A 23382-nucleotide genomic window follows, 5' to 3' on the forward strand; every position below is an offset into this window, starting at 1 on the left:
TACCCAGTCGAGGTGAAGCTCCTGTAATATTTTAACAAGAACATTTTTTAAAGAATGGTTAGTTCATTCTACCTTCCCTGAAGACTGAAGGTGGTATGGGATATGAAAATGCCAAGAGATGTTAAGAGCCTTGGACAAATTTTGGGAAATCTGGGAAGTGAACTCTGGGCCATTATTTGAGATTCCAGACTGGGGGATGATTTCTTGGAGAACATGGGAAACTGTCTGGGCTCTCTTATTAGTGATGAGAAATGCTTCAATCCACCCAGACATTGTGTCCACTGAGACCAGGAGATATTTAACTCTTCTGACCATTGGCATATGAGTAAAATCCAGCTGCCAGTTAGTTCCTGGAAGGGAGCCCCTGGCCTGGTGGATGGGAAAGAGAAGCTACAGTATTTGGTCTTGGGATCTGACTTTTGACAGATTTGACAAGAGGCAGTGATAGCTTTTAAGAACTCTGAGTCCTCACGGGTGGGTTGGAGGTGAGCCTTGACAAAATAAAACAGAGCTTTGCTATTAGGATGAAGGAGCTGATGTAGGTAGGACAGAATTTGCTGGGTGTCAGGGGTGTCTGTGAGAATGTGGGCTGTACTGAATGAACCCCCTGAGGTGATTGAGGTAGGTTTGGGCTTTGGAATGCTGCTGTTTTAGCTGCTCGGTCAGCCCGGTTATTTCCCTTGGAAATAATGGAACTGTCGGTATGATGAGACCAATAGTGAATAATTCCTATAGCTTTGGGGAGATGGGAGGCTTTTAACAGGTCCATAATGTAAACTGAGTTAGTTATGGATCCTCCTTTTGTTGTAAGAAGCCCATGTTCCTTCCAGATAGCTGCATGGGACAGGAGGATATGAAAGGCATATATGGAGTCTGTGTAAACATTTAAAGAGTGTCCTTTTGCTAACTGGAAGGCATGGGTAAGAGCTATCAACTCAGCCTGTTGGTTAGTGGTATTGGCAGGGAGTGCCTGTGACTCCACTATCTCCATATCTGATACTATGCCAGAGCCTGCTCTATGGGTCCCATCACATAAAAAGGAGCTGCCATCTGTGTACCAGGTATATGTGGCCTGGGACAGTTTGCCCTCCTGTATATGTGAGGGGTGGGGCAGTAGATTCTCTAAGATCTCTATGCAGGAGTAAGATGAGGAGTAATTAATGTTGAGGTAGGAGATTTGAGATATTAAGGGTTGGACAGCATTGGAAAGTGAGTGTGGCATCTTCTACCAGTGCCACCTGGAAGTAAAGAACTCAGGAAGGGGGTAAAGTTTGTAAGCCTTTGTAAGTTAAGAGATGGGACAGATTGTGGTGGGAGAAGACAGTGGTGGGTGACCCAAAGGTTGGTTTCTCTGACTCATGAATAAGAAGCTCAAGGGCTGATAAAGCACATATGAAGGGTGCCCAGCTCTGAGTTGTAGTAATATGAAAGGCGGGGCTGCATCCCCGGCACCCAGGCCGCCTGGCTAGCTTATGCCCCGAAATAACAACACACAAATTGTATTCTTTTAAACACTGCTTGGCCCATTATATCTAGCCTCTTCTCGGCTAACTCTTGCACCTGGACTAGCCCATTTCTAATAATCTGTATAGCCCATGAGATGGCTTACCAGGGAGATTCTAGCCTACGTCCATCCTGGGTCGGAGCTTCATCGCGTGCATCTGCCCTGGGGAGGGGAGCATGGCGTCTCTGCTCCAGAGAGCAGAGCTGTCGAATTTGTCCGGGAGAGGGGAGCATGGCATCTCTGAGCTCACTTCCTCTTCCTCCCAGCATTTTGTTCTGTTTACTCCTCCCACCTATGTTTTAACCTATCAGGGTCAAGCAGTTTCTTTATTGCTTAACCAATGAAATCAACAGATTGATATATGACACTCCCACATCACTGAGTGGTGAGGTCCATCTTCTTTGACAGGTATGCTACAGGTAAAAAGGAAGGTCCCAGCTGATGTCCTAGGACTCAAAGGGCATATCCCTCTTTCTCTGCTACATAGAGTGATACGAAACTAGTTAAATCTGGGAAATGAAGAGCTGGGGCCTGGATAAGGGCTTGCTGGAGTCTCTGGAAAAGTTTAGTAATGAGATGGAGAAGGGGCTCATACAGAGAGCCAAGAGCTGCCTTCTATGAGGGACAGACAAGGAGAAAAAAAAGAGGGGATCCAGGAATGCAGGAAACCAGCTATTCCTAGGAATGATAAAACCTCTTCTTTTGTGGAAGGAACTGCAAGGAACTGAATTAGTTTCTTTCTGTCTAGGGAAATAGCCTTTTGTGTTGGGGTTATAGTTCATCCCAAATAAATGACCTGAGGGGTAGACATTTGGGCCTTAGAAGGTGAGATTCTATAGCCCCTTTTGGACAGGAAATTTAAAAGAGCAAGGGTATCAGTTTTGCTGATCTCCAATGATGGACTGCAAGGTAAAATGTCATCCACATACTGTATGAGTTTAGACTTAGGGAGAGAAAGTGAGAGCAGGTCAGAAACTAAAGCCTGACCAAACAGGTGTGGGCTGTCCCTGAATCCCTGGGGAAGGACAGTCCAGGTGAGCTGTGTGGAGAAGTGAGTGTCAGGATCAGTCCAGGTGAAGGCAAAGATGTTTTGAGATTGAGAGCTAAGGGGAATAGAGAAAAAGCATCCTTGAGGTCTAGAACTGAGAAGTAGGAGGTTCCTAGAGGAATAGTGGAAATAAGTGTGTAAGGATTAGGCACTAATCTACAGGATGAAGAGGGACCACTGTGGAGTTAATGATCTGGAGGTCTTAGCCAGACAATAGGTTCCATTAGGTTTTTTAACAGCAAATATAGAGATGTTAAAGGGAGAAGAGGTGGGGCGAAGTAGGTTTTTTCTTAAAAGGTCAGAAATGATAGGCTTAAGTCCCTTAAGGCTCTGGAGAGAGAGGGGGTACTGAGCTTGGATAATGAACTTAGTAGGATCTTGTAATTGGATAATGATTGGGGAATGGTGTTTAGCAATGGAGGGGTTTTGGGTGTCCCAGATTTGGGAGTCCACCTGGGAGGCTGGTAGAGGAAAAGACACATTAGGGTTGAAAGGTTGAGAGGCTAGGAGAAGGAGGAGTGGAGGTACTGACGAGTCTCGGGTAAATGGGAGGAGCAAATGAAATGGAAGCTCCTACTTTTGCTAAAAAAAATCCCTTCCCATAAGAGGTACTGGACAGGTTGGCATGACTAAAAATGAATGAGTGAGATAAATACCCTTAAAAACAGTTAAGTGGTGGGGTCTGCTGAGGTAGATAAGGCTGTGCCCATACCCCGACAATAGGGAAACTAGAAGGAGAGGTAGGCCCCCAGAATTCCCTCAGTATCGAGTATGTGGCTCCCATGTCCAAGAGAAAGGAGATGGACCGTCCTGATACCATGATGTTTACCCATGGCTCCCTGTTACAGATGACGGTTGTGGTTGGGCCAAAGGAGTCCGGGCAGTTTCACTCGTCCATAGTCAGACCTAGAAAGTCAACTTGGAAATTTTTTTGGGTTTGATGTCTCCATGCCACTACATGCACGAGGACAATCTACTGCCCAAGGTCTCATGGGACCAAGATGAGGATTAGGGCATGCTTGGGCCCAGTAACCAATTCCTACCACATTTGAAACATGGGCTTGGTGGTTCTTAAGCTCTGGCGGGGCAAGGGAGCTTTTATAATTTTTTTAAAAAATGCTGCAAGATCCCTGGTGGCAGTAGAAATGCTGTAGGTCCCAAATGGTGGTAGCGGGCCATGTGGTGGCAGACAATGGGCCCTGGGGGCAGCCAGTCCTAGGCAGAGACGGCTGCCGGTCCCAGAGTGGTGGCCCAAGTGGTGGTGGCAGGCATGTGGCAGCAGGCAGCAGGCCCCAGGCAGAGACGGCTGCTGGTCCCTGAGCAATGGCTGGTCTCAGGCAGGGAGACACGTGGTAGGCGGGCAAAAGACAGAAACATGGATAGACACGACTTGCAGAGTGAGGTTGAATATTTATTCAGGGGGTTATGAAAGGGGAAGGAAGAAGGGGAAGAGAGAGAGAGAAGAGGAGAAAGAGACAGAAGGGGGAAGCAGAGAAGTGGGGAGAGAGGCAGAAGTGAAGATGCCTCTCTGAGAGGAAGATGGAAAAGAGAGCAAGCTCAGGCTGGAAGCTGAAGATCAGCCTGCCTCAGCAGATGGGGAGGGAGTGGGCGTGGCTTGTCTTTTAAAGGGACCAGGGGCCAAAACCATAACATTCTCAGGTCTTCCTTATAATAAAAAGCAGGAGATTAGACACCACAGTTTGAAGGAATTGGGGTGGTGAATTCTCAAAACTGCTTCCTGCTGATTTGTGGGCATCATCTTTGTGGGGTTGAGCCTGAGAAGGCTGTGTTCTGGGAATCTGAGAAGGCTGTGTGCTGGTCACATCCTGGCATAGCTGGTCTCTTTGCTTCTGACTGGTGCCTGTGGCATGGAAATGTCTGATATCTCTTATCCTGTTTAAGGTATTGGCAGAACAAAGAACAACGTTAAATTAAGGAAAAAAAGTTTTTAGGACTAGGGAATTGAGGTGGTATCTGACATGTTTAAGATGGATTCTTTAATTCTGCTCCCTGGAACTCACAAGAACTCTTTGGGTTTGTGAAGACAGAAGTTTTAGACACATAATGACTGTAGTATATTTTTTTTTTTGGTTTTTCGATATTTTTGTATAATGAAAAGTATTTTTTAAGACTATGAAAGGCAACATAAGAGAGAAATTTGATTTGAAATTTGTTTGGTGAGGTAACCTGGCAAAACCTCTCAGCTATCAAACTGTCAGAGATCTTTGAGAAGGATAAGATTTTACTTGAGTTGCTGATTAAAAAATAACAGAGAACTTACTTGGTTGGCACCCAGAGCTACTCTTTTGGGTCCTCCATGGTCGCTGAAGGTTGCACTTCACCTTTGCTGGTTAGCGCCAGGCCTGCCAGGCTTCAGAAGACCCTGTGGACTAAGAAATCTGTAGGAAGACATGCCTACCTTGACCTGAGCAGCTAGGCTGTCAATTCCAGCAATTCTGTCTACATCTAGAGGTCTTTAGTTTAGATGAAAGGCAGTTTTCCCCAATGGTCAGCACTCGGCAGTCAAAGCGAACTGCAGAAGGGCATTGTTCTGTTTGCCCATTTGTCTTCTGTCTTCTTTGGAGGAAATAAGAGTCTGCAGCTAGGAGCCAACCTGTCTTTTTTTGTTATGAAAAGGTTTTTAATAATGAAATACTTAAATATCACATTCCCCAGATCTCTGAGCAGTTGAGGGCTGTTTATTATGTATAGCTGCAGTATAGAATCTGTCTGGAAGGTTGGGTCTGAGCTTGAGTGTACTGGCTCCTAACAGGTAAGATTTACACTCGTCAAAGGGCAGAAAGAAGAAAAAAACTGCTTGTAATATAAGGTTAGTGACAGAATTGACAATGGTAGAGAACAGTTTAATATATTTTTAAGAGACTTAAAAGTACATACCAGTTTAAAATAAGAGACTTATGATTTTGTAGTCTGAAATGAGATGTAATGAACAATTATTATAGGTAGAAAGAGTGAACAGGAATTGGGCAACGTGAATGCTTTTGATGGACCCTATCAAAGCCATGCCATTGCGCAAAACACATGTAACAGAGTTAACAAGAGGATTTTAGTGAAAACCGGAGAAAAGGGCAGGGTATACATAAGTAAACCTGGGAGATCTTGATCACCTGACCTGGCCCTCAGCCAAGATGGTGAAAAAGTCACCTGACCCCAGTCAAAATGGAGGCATCCACGTGTTGTATGAAAAAAGTCATAATTTTTGAGCTGTAAGGATTTTAAGCGTAATAAGAGGACCTAAAGGCGTGATCTGCTCAGTTGCTGTAAGCCGCAAAGGGGGGGTGCGCAAAAGGCTGGAACCTAAAAAACTGCACCATGCCATGGCTGGAATTGAAAAGGCTGGCTGGAATTTAAAAGAGCTGGGGAGCCGGTTGCTATCCAGAGCCAAAATCGTGAAAACCCACGAAACAGCATGAACACCCAAGACCACATGGAAGAGCATCCTCTGTCCACAGGTGGGGTGCTATGGCCTAGCTGGATCTGGTCGGATGACCCAGAAACCAGGGAGGCTGGGGGGGGGGTGGCGCTCTGAGCGGCAATTATGATGACAGAAGAGAAAAAGGAGAAGAAATGAAAAAAAAGATAAAAAAACTGAGGACCCTGGGTCCCCAGTTGAGTGCACTGTACGTGGAGTGTACAGTGCTAACGCATAGGCGGACTGACCCCCAGGATCAGTCCAAATACGATTCTGGTAAAGGAAAGCAACCCTAGCAGAACGGGGAGAGACTCACCAATTGAAGCAGCAAAGGTGGCAACAAAGTCACCTGACCCCAATCAAAATGGCGGCAGCCACATGTTGTACGGAGAAGTCACTCAGTTAAGATGGCGGTGAAGTCACTTGACCACAGTTAAGATGGTGGTGAGGTCACATGACCTCAGTCAAAATGGCAGCAGTCACATGCTACATGAAAAAGCTACTCAGTTAAGATGGAAGTGAAGTCACCTGACTTTAGTTAAGATGGTGGTAAGGTCACATGACCTCAGTCAAAATGGCAGCAGTCACATGTTGTGTGAAAAAAAGCCATAATTTTTGAGCTGTAGGGGTTTTAAGCTCAATAAGAGATAGAAAAGCCACAAATTTTGAGCTGCAGGTATTTTAAGCTTAATAATAAGAGAGACCTAGAAGCGTGATCCACCCTGTCGCTGAGCCGCCATGCCACTGGCTGTGGCAGGGAGCAAAAGACTGGGATTGAAAAAAACCGGACCATGCTATGGCTGGAATTGATAAAAGCTGGGGGAAAGACATGGATGGTTGCTATCCACAGCTGAAATTGTGAAAACCCGTGAAATGGCAATACCCAAGGCCTATAATGGGACATCTCCCTGTATAGGTAGGGTGTAAATCGGCGCGAACACTCAGGACCCGTGATCCGGGCATCCCCTGACTCCGGGTGGGGTGTTATGTCCTGGCTGGATCCAGTTGGCGTGACTCAAAAGCCAGAGAGGCCAGAGGCTGCTCCAAGCAGCCTTTTATGACGAGGGAAAGAAAGGAAAAGAAAAGAAATGAAAAAAAAGAGAAAGAAAGATCTGAGGGACCCTGGGCCCTCAGTCACGGGTGGATTGGCCCCGGCCATTCCAAACATAATTTAAGCTGCGGGAAGCAACCATAGCAGAATGGGGAAAACTTACCAATGGAAGCCGGTGGCGAGAGTAGGAAAACACCTGGTTCAGGATACCAATCTCTGGAGAGGAACTGGAGTGGGAGAGCCTATCTGAATCATGGCACCAATTTTATAATTTTTTAAAAAATGCTGCAAGATCCCTGGTGGCAGTAGGCAGCAGAAATGCTGTCGGTCCCAAATGGTGGTAGTGGGCCAAGTGGCGGCAGACAGTGGGCCCTGGGAGCAGCCAGTCCCAGGCAGAGGCAGCTGCCGGTCCCAGAGCAGTGGTGACAGGCCATGTGGTGGCAGGCAGCGGGCCTTAGGCAGAAATGGCTGCTGGTCCCTGAGCAGTGGCTGGTCCCAGGCAGGGAGACATATGGCGGGCGGGCAGAAGACAGAAACAAGGATAGACACGACTTGCAGAGTGAGGTTGAATATTTATTTAGGGGGTTATACAGGGGGAAGGGGGCAGAGAGAGAGAAGAGGAGAAAGAGACAGAGAAGGGGGGAAGCAGAGAAATGGGGAGAGAGGCAGAAGCAAAACTGCCTCTCCGAGAGGAAGATGGAAAAGAGAGCGAGCTCAGGCTAGAAGCTGAAGATAAGCCTGCCTCAGCGGATGGGGAGGGAGTGGGCATGGCTTGTCTCTTAAAGAGACCAGGGGCTAAAACGATAATAGGAGCAGTACTGACAACACGGATTGGGCGGTCTGTCACCTCGGCTGGTTGGGATGCCATGGCTACCACGTGACAGTGATTGTGGGCTTTATCATTTCTTGCATGGTACACTTTAAAAGCCAACTCTAAGACTTTTGCCTGCGGGGTCAAGGGGCCTTTCTCCAAATGTTTAAGTTTAGCCCTAATGTCAGAGTACCACTGATTAAAAAAAATAAATTATGAGTAACTCTCTGCCTTCCATGGTTTCTGGATCTAAGATCTGCTGTAACAGAGCTTTTGTGAGGCATTCCAAAAATGTGGAAGGATTTTCCTTTGTATCTTGAATGATCTCTGAGAGCTTAGTATAGTTTACTAGCTTGAGGGCAGGTTTATGAAGACCTGCCAGGAGGCAAGTCAAAAACCAGTCCCTAGCTAAAATCCCACCCAGAGTATTATAATCCCAGTGTGGGTCTTGCTCTGCGACTGTCTCTGCTCTGGGAGGGTGGGAGGCAAGAGTTTGGTGAATCTCATCTACATGTAGTCTGGCCTGCTCCCAAACTCACCTGCACTCTCAGGAAGTAGGTTATTAGATAGGATCATATAGATGTCATGAAAGGTAAGATTATAAGACTGGGTAAGATATTGGAATTGTTTTATGAAAGTGATAGAATTAGATGTATAGGACCCCAGTTTTTGTTTTATATGGGAGAGTTCTGAGAGTGAGAAAGGAACATGTACCCTAATCAATCCATCTACATTGGGCACCTCTCACAACAGGAGAACTGCAGCTGGCTTGGCTTGGTTAGGGTTAGCTTCCATAGCAGCACGTGAGTGTGTGAGAGGAGGTGGGTGACAGAGCAGGGCGGCTGCTTTGGCCAGGCACTGGAGATAAAGAATGATTCAGCAGGGCTACTGGAGCAGGTAGTGGCAGGGGAGAGAGAGCTGAAGAACAAGCAAAGGGAGGTGGCAATGTAGAGGGAGGTAAAAGAGCAGAAGTATCTGCCTGTTGAGGTTGGGAAGATGTGGATTCCTTGGCATGGTCAGAAGCAGTGGGTAAAGGAACCTGTGTAGAAACAGGAGAAGGAGCTAAAGGGACAAGAGTAGAAGTTGGGGCTTCAGGAGCTAAAGAGACAGGGGTAGAAGCTGGGGCTGAAGGGACAGGAGTAGGAACTGGGGTTGAAGGAGCAATGGCAGGGGCTGAAGCGACAGGAGTAGAAACTGGGGAGATGGAGGTAGCTGCCCACTGAGGTTGTGTTGAACTCTAGTGTCCAAACACCGAGAAGGAGTCACCCCCAGGGGCCATCTCATACACCACAGCTGATGCAAAAGCATGAGGATTTTATTAATTCTGTCATGACAGAGTCCCCCAGCACTCGGGAAGCCAAGGGACCCCGAATAGCTGGTACAATCTACTTTTAAAGGGGCCACAGAAGCAAGGGGGGTTGTTCTTTGACTATTCTGATTGGCTTATTTGAAAGGGCTATTACCAACAATTGACTGGAGAGCTGTTGCCAGATCAGATGAGGTAAGAGGTCATTTTGACCTCTTTTCCCAGGGGACGGAACCAAAGCATACGTATATGGGTACTCAGTTCAGGAACTGAGTATGTGCGAGTGTAGCTGTTAGGTCCTTGGTTCCCAGGGGAGGAGGGGAAGCACTATGGCACAGAGGCTGAGAGGATTCAGAATTGTCAAAAATGGCTTCAGGATTGTCTTAAAGTCTTACAGTTGAAAAGGCAGGGTCCAGAGCAGAAGTAGAGGGTTCTTTTGATACAGATGGCATAGCCAGGAACATGTGAGCAAGTGTACAACTTGCAAGGACAGAGGGCTTAGGCTTAGAGCCTAAATAGTGAAAGGCTTGGATGTAAGGAAACTCCTTCCCTTTGCCTGTAGGCTGACAGTAGTTAGAAAACTCCCATAAAATATTGGGATCAAAGGTGCTGTTAGGCAGCTACTTTAGATTTCTATCTAAATTGTAACGAGGCCTTTTTTTTTAAAACAAAGGTGGACAAGTGTGGGAATCTGTAGGTAGGGCATTAAGACCTGGGGTTTCAAGGCCTCTAGAAGGCATCCCAGTGGGGAGGCTGGGTTGATGGGTTTGGATGGCTTGCTTCCCATAGTTGAGAACGTGAAAACTCACGAAATGGAGACACCACAAGGCCCACAGTGAGATGTCTCTTGACTATGGGTGGGGTGTGAATCAGCGTGTCACAAGACCTGTGGGAGGGCATCCCCTTGCCACGGGTGGGACAGTTAGGCCTGTCTAGATCCTGTCGGGGTGACTTGGAACCCTGCAAGCCCAGAGGCTGCTCTGATTGGCCTCAACGGCAAGAAAAGAAAAATGGAAAAAAAAGAGAAAGGAGGATCTTAGGGACCCTGGGCCCTAAGTCACGGGTGGATCCATCCTGGGCCATTCCAAACACAATCTCAACTGAGGGAAGCAATCCACAGATTGAAGACTGTGGTTGGGGGCAGTCCCCCCATTTCTAGGAACACCAGAGGGTTGCTGGAGCTCAATGGTCAATTCCTCAGGTTTGGAGAAAGCATTAAGCTGGCCAGAATGGGGAAACTCACCAATTCGGAGAAATCGTGCTCAGGCATATGGAACACGTGGTTGTTTTGGAGAAAATCCCCAGTTTCGGATCCCGATACCAGGAGAGGAACCTGGGGTGGGAGAGCCTCTCGACTCTTCGGTACCAATAAAAGTACCTTGCATTTGGCTCATCCGGTAAAGGGTGCCTTCTGACAAGTCTAACCTGCATTTATTCATTCCCAGGGATCTATACGGTGAAAGGAGAAAAAACTTTACTAAGTTGTTCCCTGACTACCATATCATGTCTCTCACACACACACACACACACACACACACACACACACACACACACACACACACACACACACGTGCACATGCACATGTAAACACACAATAAATACATAAATAAGATTAAAAATATTTTATTAATTCTTAACAAATTTCATACAATGTATTTTGATCATATTCACCCAACTCCTGTCCTTAATGTTTCCCATTTCCACCCCATCTCTTAACTTTCCTAAATAAATGAAATAAAATTTTGACAAAAGTTTTATTAAGTTTTTGAGAATTTCATACACTGTATTTTAATCATACTCATCCCAAACTTTTCCGGTTCTTCCATATCTACCACTATCTCCCTGGTTCCGCAACTTTGTGCCCTCTTTTTGTTTTTGATAACCTACTAAGTCCAGTTTGGCGACCCATATATTCCTGGGTGTAGGAGTCATCCTCTAGAGAATTGTTGAGCTACCAGTGGTCATACTTTTAAAGAAAACTGACTCTTTCCCTCAGAAGCTCCTCAGTTAGGGCTAGGAGTGGTAATAAAAAGCTTTACCCCTTATCAAGCACACATCTCTTTGCAACGGATAGAGATTACTATAGAAAACCATAGCCAATTAAAATGCAGAGCTGTGGAGCCCAGTCCCAATGGGTATATCTAAAAAAAAGGAAATTAAGAAGAAAAATTACCTGCATTTCAGTATAGTTTGGAAGTGGACTTATGTAATTTTAATATGTATACTTGTAAATCTCAGGGCACTCACTAATAAGTTAAAAATACATTAAATCCTATACCAAAAGAGGAAATAAAAAAGAGACATATGAACTGCTCCATTGAAGCAGAAAATGAAACAATATATGCAGTGAGAGAGAAAAGGTTATGAGTAGCTAACAACACATGTAAAAACTCTCCCTATCAGTAGTCACCCGAGAAGTCCGTCCTGCTAAGATTCACAACAGCATATTAATATGCAGCAGTAGGAAGGAATTTAAAATAGGATCCGACAGTACTGCTGAGGATGGACAATGCCTGGATCTCACATTGCTGGGGGAATACAAAGTGCCTCAGCCACCTTAAAATTTGCAGTTTGTTTACCATGTATTTACCAGAAATCCCTGCTGTAAGTATTTATCCAAGAGAAATAAAACATGTCTGTATAAATGATTATAAAAAATAGTGCATACACAGGTTAGTATTTGTCCATGGTTAAATCAAGATGCTACCATTGGGAGGTACTGGGTAAATTGTCCACACATCTGTGGCCGCATAGAGTTTGGCTGATTATTTGTGTACTGGGTAAAGAGTATGTGGGCTCTTTCTGCATTGCTTTTTACAACTGCATGTGAATTTACAATCATCTAGAATTAAGAAGTTTCATTAAAAATTTAAGAAAATGTACAACCTGAAAAATTCAAGTAAGGATTAAGAGGCTGCATGAGGAATGTGTCCACTGAGTCAAGAAGGTACAGACATCCTGAGTACAGGCATCAGTAAGTGCAGCTAGACATGATTTATGGCAACAGAGGAGAATGAGATTAAATGTCAATCAAGAGGTAATGTTTTCTTTGGCTCTAAGGATAACTTAGATATGTTCTGAAGGGAATTCTATATATTTCTATATAATATATCATATAAGCATATCTAGCATATATTATATTATGTACTTATATAATATAAACTACATGTTATTTTATATATATATAAAGTTTTTTATATATAAACTTTTCAACATATTTGCCTTCAAAGTAATGTTTGACATACATCCTTCCCCCTGCTTTCAGTACCTTTTGTTTTCTGTTTCCAGGATGATCGTTTAAAGCAAATGGTTATAAAACAAACTCTTGATTGTCCCATGACAGTTTGGGTCAGTTTGTTGTCCTAGCGGGAATTAGTCAGTAAGTATTTAAGGACTAAGGAAAGTGGAATATAAATTGTCTTTACTGCTGAAAGCACAAGGGTAACACAAGGAAGGAACCAATGATATAACTGCACTGAAAGGAATTTTCTGTAGTAATAGGAGCGGTGGGGCTGCGTCCCCAGCACCCCGGCCGCCTGCTAGCTTATGCCCCGAAATAACAACACACAAATTGTATTCTTTTAAACACTGCTTGGCCCATTATATCTAGCCTCTTCTCGGCTAACTCTCGCATCTGGACTAGCCCATTTCTAATCATGTGTGTAGCACCCCAAGGTGCGCTTACCGGGAAGATTCTAGCCTATGTCCATCCTGGGTCGGAGCTTCATCGCGTCTGCCCGGGAGAGGGGAGCATGGCGTCTCTGAGCTCACTTCCTCTTCCTCCCAGCATTCTGTTCTGTTTACTCCTCCCACCTATGTTTTAACCTATGAGGGCCAAGCAGTTTCTTTATTGCTTAACCAATGAAATCAACAGATTGATATATGACACTCCCATATCAATTTTCTATTTCCAAATCTTAGACTACAGAGATTCTAGCAGATTCAATTCTTTTGATGAAAGATGCTTAATGACAAGAGTAAGATCTTTTGCAATATTTCTAGTAATGTTACTGCTGACTTTGTATAAAATCCTTCCATAAACCTAGTTATCTTTCAGTTTACAGGAAGCCATAGGACTGAATAACATGAGATACAGGTAAAGGAGGAGCCCTTCTTCCTTATGGTAGGAGCTGGACCCAAGCACTTCTGCTACATATTGTTTGGTTGAATGTTTCCTTACAGGTTACCCATCCCACTGATGTTCAGCAATGCTCCAGTAAGGATCCTTGTTCCCAGCTTTGGCTGCATATTGGAATCTCGTCCTCTAAAGGTCTGGCATTTGGAAGAACCACTCAGATGATTCAAATATGCAGCCAGGCTGAGAACCACTGTGTTATAGAATACTGGCCAGATGTAATTTATGAAATACTCATGCTGCCTTTCTCTTCTGAAATTCATATTGACCATCTTTGCTAACCTTGTTTAAATTTCGTATTAGATTTTTAAAATTGTATTTACATATTTACTTAGTGTGTGTGATGTGGTGTGTGTGAATGTTCCACAGTACATGTATGGTAGTCAAAAGACAACTTGTGGGAATCAGTTATCTGGGGGTCCTTCTGCTATGTGGGTCCTGGGGATGAAATTCAGGTTGCCGAGCTTAGCAGCATGCTTCCTTATCTGTTCAGTCATCTTATTGCCCTATCTAGTAACATTAATACTTGCTAGATGAGTTCAAGTTTTCCATTCCAGAGTGGTAGTTTTCCCTGATGTTTTAGACGGTCTTGAAACAGAGTAGTGCTACGTGGAGGAAGTTTTATTCAGAGTGACATTGCATATTCACACAATGATCCAAGGCCCTGTTATCACCAAAGTTTTTTGACTGGCTAATAATTCATTTTAAGGACTTATAGTTAACAATGTTCTGTAAGAGAGCAGGGATAAGGACATTATGCATTGGCTAAATGGCTAAAATTTACAAATGTACAAAAGTGTTTCTCAAAGACAGTTAATTTTCATTCTATATTTCTGGTTACATTAATGCTGTTTAATTAAGATGTATATGATGTACTTGTGGGTAATCCTTGCCACTTGGGAGATAGAGGCAAGTTATCAGGAGTTCAATGCCAGTCTGGGCTATAAAACAAACAAAACAAAAAACTAAAAAAGAAGAAAGAAAATCTCTCTCACAAAGCTATTTACAGGCAAATATATGATTAATGAGGTTTTATAATCATCCCCATAAAATGGAATTTTCTGTCCAGAAGTTCCTCAGGCTCTAGGGATTAGGATTCAAGTCATCCAAGGCGATAGCCTTATTATATTCTGGTCTTCAAGATTAAGTCTTTTAGGCTGTAAAACATAGTAACATATCTACATGATCAACACACATTTAAGTTACTGTTCATTTTTCTAGACTTAGCTAATAGTTGCTCGATTGTTACTAACAATATGACATGGAACAGTTATGAAATGAAACAATTAATGTCTAATTTTAGTATCTCTTCCCCCTCCTCTCAACTTAGTAGAACTGGAAAGCCAGATCTTACCAAATTATTTTGCCTTCAAGGAATGAATGAGAAAAGATGTTGAATTTACTCTTTAATGACCAAACACAGTGAGAGACAAGACAGAGATATTTAAGAAGGTCAAGCCTCATAGAGAGACTCTCTGGTTAGTGAGAGTGTGCCTCTGGACTATGGCCTGGGAATGCCTAGTGCTGGCCTTCTGTGGGGAAGGATTCTTAGGGTTACCCTTCTGAGTCTTCACAGCCCAGATTTTTGTCGTTAGTGTTGTAAATATTGGTTAGATTCTCTTTGAACACTCAAGGATATTCCCTTGGGGACAGTCCTACTTTTCTTAAACTCATAAAAGATATTTGTTAACTAGAACAATAACCTATTAGTTGATTGTATGAATTGTCACTTTTCAATTGAAGAATGCTTTTATCCTCTGTCCAGTATTATTCTTTGAACATAAGTGTCTGAGATATTAACCAGGATATTTTTTAGTTCATGTGAAGTAAACGTAAAGCAAAAACATCACAATGGAGTGTCAGTAGGGATAGTTGAAATAGCAGCAGAAACCGATTTTCAGTGGAAAGAAGGAAGGAGGGAGGGCAGGCAGGCGGCTATGGTGATGACAATGAAGACAAGGGAAATCATGAGTGAAGAAAAGAGAATATCACGTAACTCACAGACTGTCTAGGAGAACCCAGCTGAAGTGGGCAGGGACAAAAGGAAACCATTAAAAGGAAATCTCTAGTAAGCTCACACTTTTGAGCTTTCTGGTAAAGGGCATCGTGGCTATTTCTGAATTTGGCCTGGATACTGGCATTTGCAGTGGTTCTTTATACTGTCCAACTTGTGTGCGCATGAATGTGCATGCATGTGTGCATGCATGCGTGCCACTAGCTCCAAAATCAAAATCCCTTGTGGAAATGGCCGATGAGACATGTTCATGCTGTAGCTAACAGCATTGCTATGACAGAAACATTTTCAGTTTGTAGGCTGATAGTTTGTGTTTTCCAAAATCCAGAATATGGGAAGCGACTGACATACACCAGAAGGAATTTAAGTACTATGCAATCAGAATAATAACACAAATCCATTGTGAATTAATTAAGGGACTATTTGTGTTAAAGCTCTGGAAACACTGGTGGTGCACCTGTTTGTCTCTTTTCCGTGCTAGATTCGTTAATTTTAATCTGTCGGGTCCCTGGTTTTTGATGCTCTCAACCATTCTTGTTTTAGATGTGACATGGATTTCACTTTGAACTAAACTATCTTTATTGGGTGTTAACTCAGTTGGTCTCAGTTTCAGAGTATTTGCTCTTAGGTCAAGCACTTAACCAAACTCCATTAGGATCAGCCACTACAGCACCTCATGGGCACAGGGTGGCAAATGACATCCAGAGTAGTATGCTTTGTCCACGAGTAGGAGGAGAGGCCCTTCAATAGTCACTAGTGCCATGCATCTTTTTAGGTAGGTAAGACAAAAGAGGACTCTTAACATTTTATGCAGAAGGGGAAATGGTTTGCCCTAGGGCACAGTTGTATATCTCTCCTATCACCCAGACTCTTTGTGGGCCATTAAGAGCGTATTATGCAAGTTCTGTTACTGTTCGCTTATTATTCCCCCTAGCAGATGATCCTCTTTTCACAGCCACGAATTTATAATTTTGCCTAGTTGAGCTTAGAATCTTCATATGACCTTAAAGCCGATTTTGCCAATATACCTAAAGAAAAGTAAGCACGGGGTCTAGATTCATGTGAACAAACTCACGTAAATATTGAAACCAAAGTGCTCATTTGGTGATTTTCCATGGGAGCATACCTAGGAAGAATGTCAGAATATAATCTCACTGGCTAGTGTATTGGGGGATATTCGATGACACTGTGAACCCCGAGTTTGCACTGGCATTTATTTAATAAAACTCAGCTGAGTCAGGAGGCTGAGTAGCATCTAGTTAACAAAAAGCAATCATAGAGCATAAGAGAGCGTCTCAAAGAGATAGAGAGGTGCACCAGAAGGAGTGGGAAGTGATTTGGAGTGGCGTGGGTTTTGTTTGTTTGTTTTGTGGAGGGGAAGAACACTTATTTTTTGGGAGATGCCAACAAGGAGAGAGGGTTAGCTAGTTGCTATTCAACCTGTCTGAGCTAGCAGGTTTTCACCCCAGCCTTTGAATCTCGAATTTTATTTATAAATAGAATGATAAGGTGTAGCACAAATAATAAAAATTCAGAGACATATAGGGGTTAAATCTGAAGATCAGAGAAGCAGCCACTAGAGAGACCTTTTAACTCTAGCAATGCTCAGATAGAAGGGGCAATTCTCAGGCTGCCTCAGACTTCACACTCCAGTGAGTTCCCGTCTCTTCCCCTTTATATTCCTCTCTCTGACTAGCCATATTGCTCCTGTCTCCACCTCCCTACTGCTGGGATTAAAGGTGTGTGACTCCCAAACACTAGGATTAAAGGTGTGAGCCACCATCACTTGGATCTGCTTCTGGGTCGCTCTGGTGTAGCCCAGGGTAGCCTTGAACTCACAGAGATTCCAAGAGGCTCTGTCTCCTGAGTCCTGGGATTAAAGGTGTGTGCCACCAATCCCTGGGCTCTAGTGGCTTAGCTTTGCTCTCTGATCTCCAGGCAAACTTTATTTATTAAAATAAAAATATTACTACAATAGAGATCTGGTTAAAGCTACCTTTAGCAGCAGCGGCTGAACCAGTGGCTGTGAGAACAAAAATTCCTGCCAGTCTGTTGCCCAGCTACTGCTAGAGAAATGCGTTGCCAACTGTTGAGTGACAGTAGATTAAGGCATAGTCACTGTGCCAAAGACAAAACAACACTAGTGTAGTTGTTGCCCCCTAACTTCCTTTCTTTTCTCCCCTGGTCTCTCCCTGCTCCTATTTCTTTCTTCTCTCTCAAAGAAAAAAAAAATTAGTTTATAAAAAAGGTTGCTGGAGAAGGAGAAAATAATTTCCAGAAAAGTTATCCTTGCCCAACATATCTCAAGAGCCTTGAGCAATACCAGAAGGACAGTAGGCACTTGAACATTTGGTGAATGAGTGGATGCTATGGGAGTTATTTGTCTGCTCTTAACTGTTACTGCCATTTAGATGAAATTGACAGACAATCACCAGAGACATTGTACAATGGAAAAAGGGTGTCAGCTTTTTTTACACAAATTAAGAGGCTGTATCTCTCATCTAGTACTAATTTTATTAAGTTTCAATAAGTAAGAAAAAGATGAAAGTAAAAAAGAAGTATATTTTATAGAAATAGGTTCTGCTAAATATGAAAGAAAACTCAAAAATAGTGCCTTTTGGTAGGTTTGATAGTTACTTCTCTCTCATGTAGAAGTCTGGAGTTAGCTTAAGGATGTTACGGTGGCCCCTAACTAGAGACCCATATTCTTAAAATTCTGTTCTACATTTTCAGCTTGTGACTTTCCTTTTCAGTCATTCCATGACCCATCAAATCTGTGTTGCTGGAAGAGACCAATAAAGGAGAAGAAAAAGAAAAAAAAAGAATTTTAATTTCAAATGTTCTTTAATTTCAAATATCTTTAAGTACCCGTGTCTTTCCCAGCACTCTGTAGTGAAACCACATTTTTGTGGTATAGAAATTTGTTAAAAGCTAAGCCTTTTTTTGATAAAGAAATACAATTTCATTTTGGTCAATGCATCTAGCTGAAAATTCATGTTCCATTACTAAGACGAAGAAAGAACATAGATGTCTTGCTTGTCCTCCTCACGTGGTTAATTAGGAAGGCCAGTGTGGGTCAGCGTGTGTAAAGTATCAACATAATCAAAAAGGTATATCATAATCAGATGTATTTACTGATCGAAGTTTCTGCTAGCTGAAACACTTGCTGTCATCATTTTCACTGTTATATCCTTTTGGTTACATGTTTATATTGATAACACCCACATAAAATTATTACTTCTCTTTTAGGTGCTGTTTTTTTTTCTTGAGACAAGATCTTACTATGTAGCTTAGAATGGCCTGCTATCCTCCTGCCTCAGCACCTTGAGTGCTAAGATTATAGGCATGTGCCTTTGCACCCAGCTCAGATGGTGGGATCTTTAATTTAGAAAAAAAAAGTATTTATTTTTATTTTAGAAAAAAAGTATTTCATTTACATATTTTGTGCTCATGTATGTGTGTTTGTGTCTGTTAAGACTGAGGAAAACTTGTGGAAATCAGTTCTCTCCTGCTACCTTCCACCATGTAGGTTCAGAGGAGCAGACTCAGTCAGCATGGGCAGCAAGCACCTTTACCCATGGGCTATTTCACTGCTCCAGATGATGGGATCTTAAAAGCTCTGTACAGACATTATTTCAATTAAAGGCATATGCCACCCCCCCACATATTTTCAATTATTTCAATTAAATTTCACAGTAATTCCTTAGATAAGTAGAAACATTTTATAAAAGAAAGAACTTTGGTCTCTGAAACCAGTCCAAGGTTATATAGAAGTGTATGACTCAAAGCCCAAGCCTACCTGAGCTTTGCATTCTCCCAACATTAGAAACAGAAAGTATTTATAATTCAACCATCTTGGCAAAATACACGTTTTGCTTATGGATTTCATATATCTAAGCATTTGATAGATTGTTGCAATTAAGTATGTACACATCAATTTACCCTTTGCTCTTTTAAATATGAAATATCATTAAGCACTTCCCATTTTTTTGTTTTCACAATTATTATTATTTGATGTTCGACCATTAAACCTTCCGTCTTGTTTTTCCTCTATCCACCTCTCTTTTTTGAGGCAGGGTCTTTCTTGTAGCCCATGCTGGTCTAAAACTTAATAGTCTATTTTGGGGTCAAAGCTATCTTCCTGTCTCAGCCTCCCAAGAGTAAAGTTTACTGATAACTGTTTTTTTCCTTTCAGGTAAGAGTTGTATTTTTTTTTAAATCAACAACTGTTTCTTAAAAGAAATAAGCAGCCGGGCAGTGGTGGTGGCACACGCCTTTAATCCCAGCACTCGGGAGGCAGAGGCAGGTGGATCTCTGTGAGTTCGAGGTCAGCCTGTTCTACAGAGCGAGTTCCAGAACAGGCCCCAAAGCTACAGAGAAACCATCTCAGAAACAACAAACAAACAAACAAAAGAAAGAAAGAAAGAAAAGAAGAAATAAGCAAATACCCAAACACAAACCACATAAGTCATTTTGTTCTTTTTCCAAGTGCATTATGTCAGGACTCATGAGGTCAGATTGTTCCTCTTGGGAGGCTGCCACTTTAGTATTTTGCTCAATAAAGATGTTGCACAAACTTTCAGGTTGTGACACACGTTTTTTGTGGATAATCACACTCGGAGAGACCAGGCAAGAAACAGACTGCGTATCACCATCTGATTGTGCATCAAGGATGTCTCTTTTGAGGAGGCGGGGCAGGGAGGACAGAGATGGAGCAGCGACTGGGAGACAGTGTCCCTTCCGTTTATGCCCGCCCGCATTTCTTTTCCCAGAAAATCATCTCTGATGACCAGAGAACCCCTTTTCCCACGAATCCTGCAGGGTTTTTTTAAAAACAGCGTGCGTGCGCCTGCGCAGTGTCCTAAGGAGGTTTCTTTTCAGCGCCCGCCCGCTTTCTCCCTCAGTTCTCAGGCCTTGCTGGTTCCCGCTTTCCCTCGGGGTCATCACGGGGCGCCAAAAGCGCTCCCGCGGGAAGGCCGGGGGCGGGACGCGGCTCGGCGGGCGCTGAACGTCAGTGGCCTTCCGGGCGGAAGTCCACAGCCTCCCGAGCTGCTGATTGGCTTTGCTACTGGCGCCTATCTCGGCCCCCGCGCCAGTTTCGGGCTGCTTGGCGGGGAACCGGGAGATTGTCCGAGCATGGCGCCTGTCCACGGCGACGACGGCGACCTGGGCGCAAGCGGTGAGCGATGAGCCCTTGCTCAGGGCATCTGGCTGGGAGTGTGGGGGTAGCGGCATGGTTGAGGGGAGCGCGGGGGGTGGGGGTCTCCGCTGTGGATTCTTCGGAAGGTGGCGCGCTTTCGGACCGCCCCTCGGGTCTGTTTGGCGGGTGACCTTAATCTTTCTGGGCGGAGACCCTAGGGCTGTTGGACAGGGCTTCCTCCCGGGGTCAGCGGCTGAAGGGCTTTTCGGGGGAGGGTCCCTTCTCGTGTGACAGGTTCCGCAGTTGGTGGCTCTTTTCATGTCCTTGGATGAGTCGCACGCACGTGCGGGTTCCAACTTCCTGGCAAGCTGTGGCGGCGGTTTTTGCCCTCTCCGACCGAGGTGTCTGGCCGGGATGGAGCATGCGTGTGCCTCTGTTTCTAAGAAGTCCCAGCGAGCTCGGTAGCAGTGATATTGAGGACAGCACTGCGAGTGCTGTCACAGATGCATTTTGTCGCTACACGGTCAGGGCTTTTCACGTCCTACAGGGAAATAAATGCTTCATGTGCTGCAGAGAAATAGTGTTCAGGTCTAGTCATTTTGGGCGAAGTTTGCAAAAAAAAAAAAATCAGCTGTAGCGTTTTGGATGCCCTGGCTATCAGGCAGTTTGTGAGCAGCAATCTTTAATTTCCTGAAGTTATTTCCCAAAGTAGAACTCGCAAATGCAGACGGCCTTGCTTGATTTCTGATTCGCAGCGGCGTTCAACTGAAGTGTAACTGAACTTCAGTTCGAACTTCAAATCAGGTACTTTCTTAGCCCCACGTCACATGGCCTGTCACTCACCGTGCATCGCCATTAATGAGCTCTTGCTTCCTAATCACTTTTAAATCACAGGTTTCAGATTTTCTTAGCCTTTCCCATTTGTGAAGACACAATTGTTTTTGGAGAGTCGACTAGTCAGGATTACAAATGGAATGTGGGATGTGGGTGCGTGAACAGCCTGCACCCCCCCCCATCAGTGATTTGTCTCAAGCCCATTCTTCACCCTAAAAAACTGTACTCCATCTGTGAACATCAAGAAATCACGCTTTGGAGGATACTGTGCAATCTTGAGACCCCTCTTAAGTCATAGTGTTGATTAAGTATTTGCTGGGGGACTTGTGACTGGAATTTTTCCTTTAGAGCAGACCAGAAGGTTGTTATGTGAAAGACTGCTGTAGGTTACTGTCTCTTCCTGCTTTGGGGGAGGGTTGAGCTTCTCCAAGTGGTGGTTTGGAAACAATATTTGAATCTTTGTGTTGTTCCCCATTGTTATTCTTTTTTACCAACTTGCTTACATGAAGCATTAGAGACATGTTTTTTTTTTTAAAAAAGAGAACACAGTCTTTTTGTGTTGGAAGGTGGAGCACCTGGACAGCAGAAAGTACCAAGGTGTGTAATTAGCTGTTGTTGTACATAGAAAGCCACTGGGGACTTGAATGATAGAAAGTGTGGTATATTGGTTTGTTGAGCAAATATTTATTATGTAGGTACTCGGCATAGGCATTCTGCCAGGCTCTGGCATTAGCATGCTGGGTAGAATGGGTGTGGCTTCTGCCTTCATGGACTGGAGAAAGTAAACATTCATATGCAGTGCCACACTGAGTCTCCCCTGAGGAAACTGTTTGCTTTAGTTTTGCTTTCTGAAGCTAGACCAAAGCATTCACTAGGTGTGATGTGTGGAGTGTTTGTGTATATGTGTTTTTTTATCCTATAACTACATACATACATGCATGCACAGACACACACACACACACACACACCCCTAGACATTTACATATGCACACTGAATTTCTCCTGTACTGCTAAGTACAAAATAAGATAGCCATTCTTATTTAATTCTTACACCTTTATGTAAGAAATATTAAGCTTTATGAGGCAGATGTGTTTCCCCCTTTTCATGAGTGTGAAAGGGTCTTAAAAGATCTATAAGTAGCTTTTACTGTGTATGAAAAGAGACTGGGAGTTTAATGGTTTAAAAAAAGCCATATAGTCGTTCATTCAAGAAGCACTACAGCTACTGGAACCAACTCTAGTTACTTTAAATTGAAGAAATTTATTAGGATGCTGTGTTATTTGCAGTGATCCTGTAGGACTGGAAAGCCAGTCTGGGGCTGCTTAGCCAGAAACAGTGATTACCATTGTGCTACAAAACTGGGCCAGAGAAGAGGTCATTGCAAACTATGGAAAGGTATCGGATGGTGAAATTTATACCTTGAGATATACTGGCCTCACATTTTCAGTTCTGTAGTAGTTATGTTTTGCAAACTTCCTTAATACATGTCTCCTTCCTTGGGACATTAGCCTTCAATTTAAAATCTGTCATTGGGAGAGACTATTTTATATGTTCATAGCCTAGCTCCAAGGCGTCTGGGAAGGAAAACCTACTATAGCAGGTCAAAGGCTCTGTGAATCTTCAAGCCATAGGAGAGAATTTCTCAGTTTCAGATACTAGGCAGCTTAACAAGGTGAGCCTGTCATTGAGGCACATACCTACAGTTCTACCAGTTTGGAGGCTGGGGCTGGAGGATCTTCATTTAAGGACAGCCTGATTACCTAGCGAGACCTTGTCACAGAAAAAAAGTGAAATGTAATAAAACAAGACAGATGTTCATTGCTTAAGTGGCTTACTGGTGGTCGCATGTCACCCACTAAAAATGGCAGAACTGGGGCATCTGTTCTGTTATGTCTAGAATCTAGGCTCTAATTTCCCTACTTGCTGTGTATTCTTGCAAGGAAATTAGCTTCTACACTGGCTTTCTCTCAGTTTCTGGAAACAGTTCATTTTCTTCTCTTTGTAATTTGGCTCAGGTCTCTTCCTCTGTTTCTGTCACGTTTTATTCTGTTTTGTGATGTTGAAATTTTCCACTTCTTAGGCTTGCTGGAGACCTCTCCTGTGA

At 43.6% G+C, this 23382-nt stretch overlaps 1 protein-coding gene across 2 annotated transcripts in view; it reads left to right on the plus strand.

Annotated features, from left to right (window-relative positions):
- Positions 1-20199: 20199 nt before the first annotated feature.
- The window catches only part of Pola1 (DNA polymerase alpha 1, catalytic subunit), a 321162-nt gene continuing 317979 nt past the window's right edge, over positions 20200-23382 (plus strand). Inside the window, exon 1 of one of the 2 annotated variants that reach the window (XM_075958886.1) lies at positions 20200-20482. In XM_075958886.1, coding sequence (XP_075815001.1) covers positions 20440-20482 — 43 coding nt within the window. In that variant the 5' untranslated portion in view covers positions 20200-20439. The remainder of the gene's footprint in view (positions 20483-23382) is intronic. The other variant, XM_075958887.1, reaches the window with a different exon arrangement.

The sequence above is a fragment of the Microtus pennsylvanicus genome, chromosome X, assembly GCF_037038515.1.
Source record: "Microtus pennsylvanicus isolate mMicPen1 chromosome X, mMicPen1.hap1, whole genome shotgun sequence".
In the NCBI taxonomy this organism is placed as follows: domain Eukaryota; kingdom Metazoa; phylum Chordata; class Mammalia; order Rodentia; family Cricetidae; genus Microtus; species Microtus pennsylvanicus.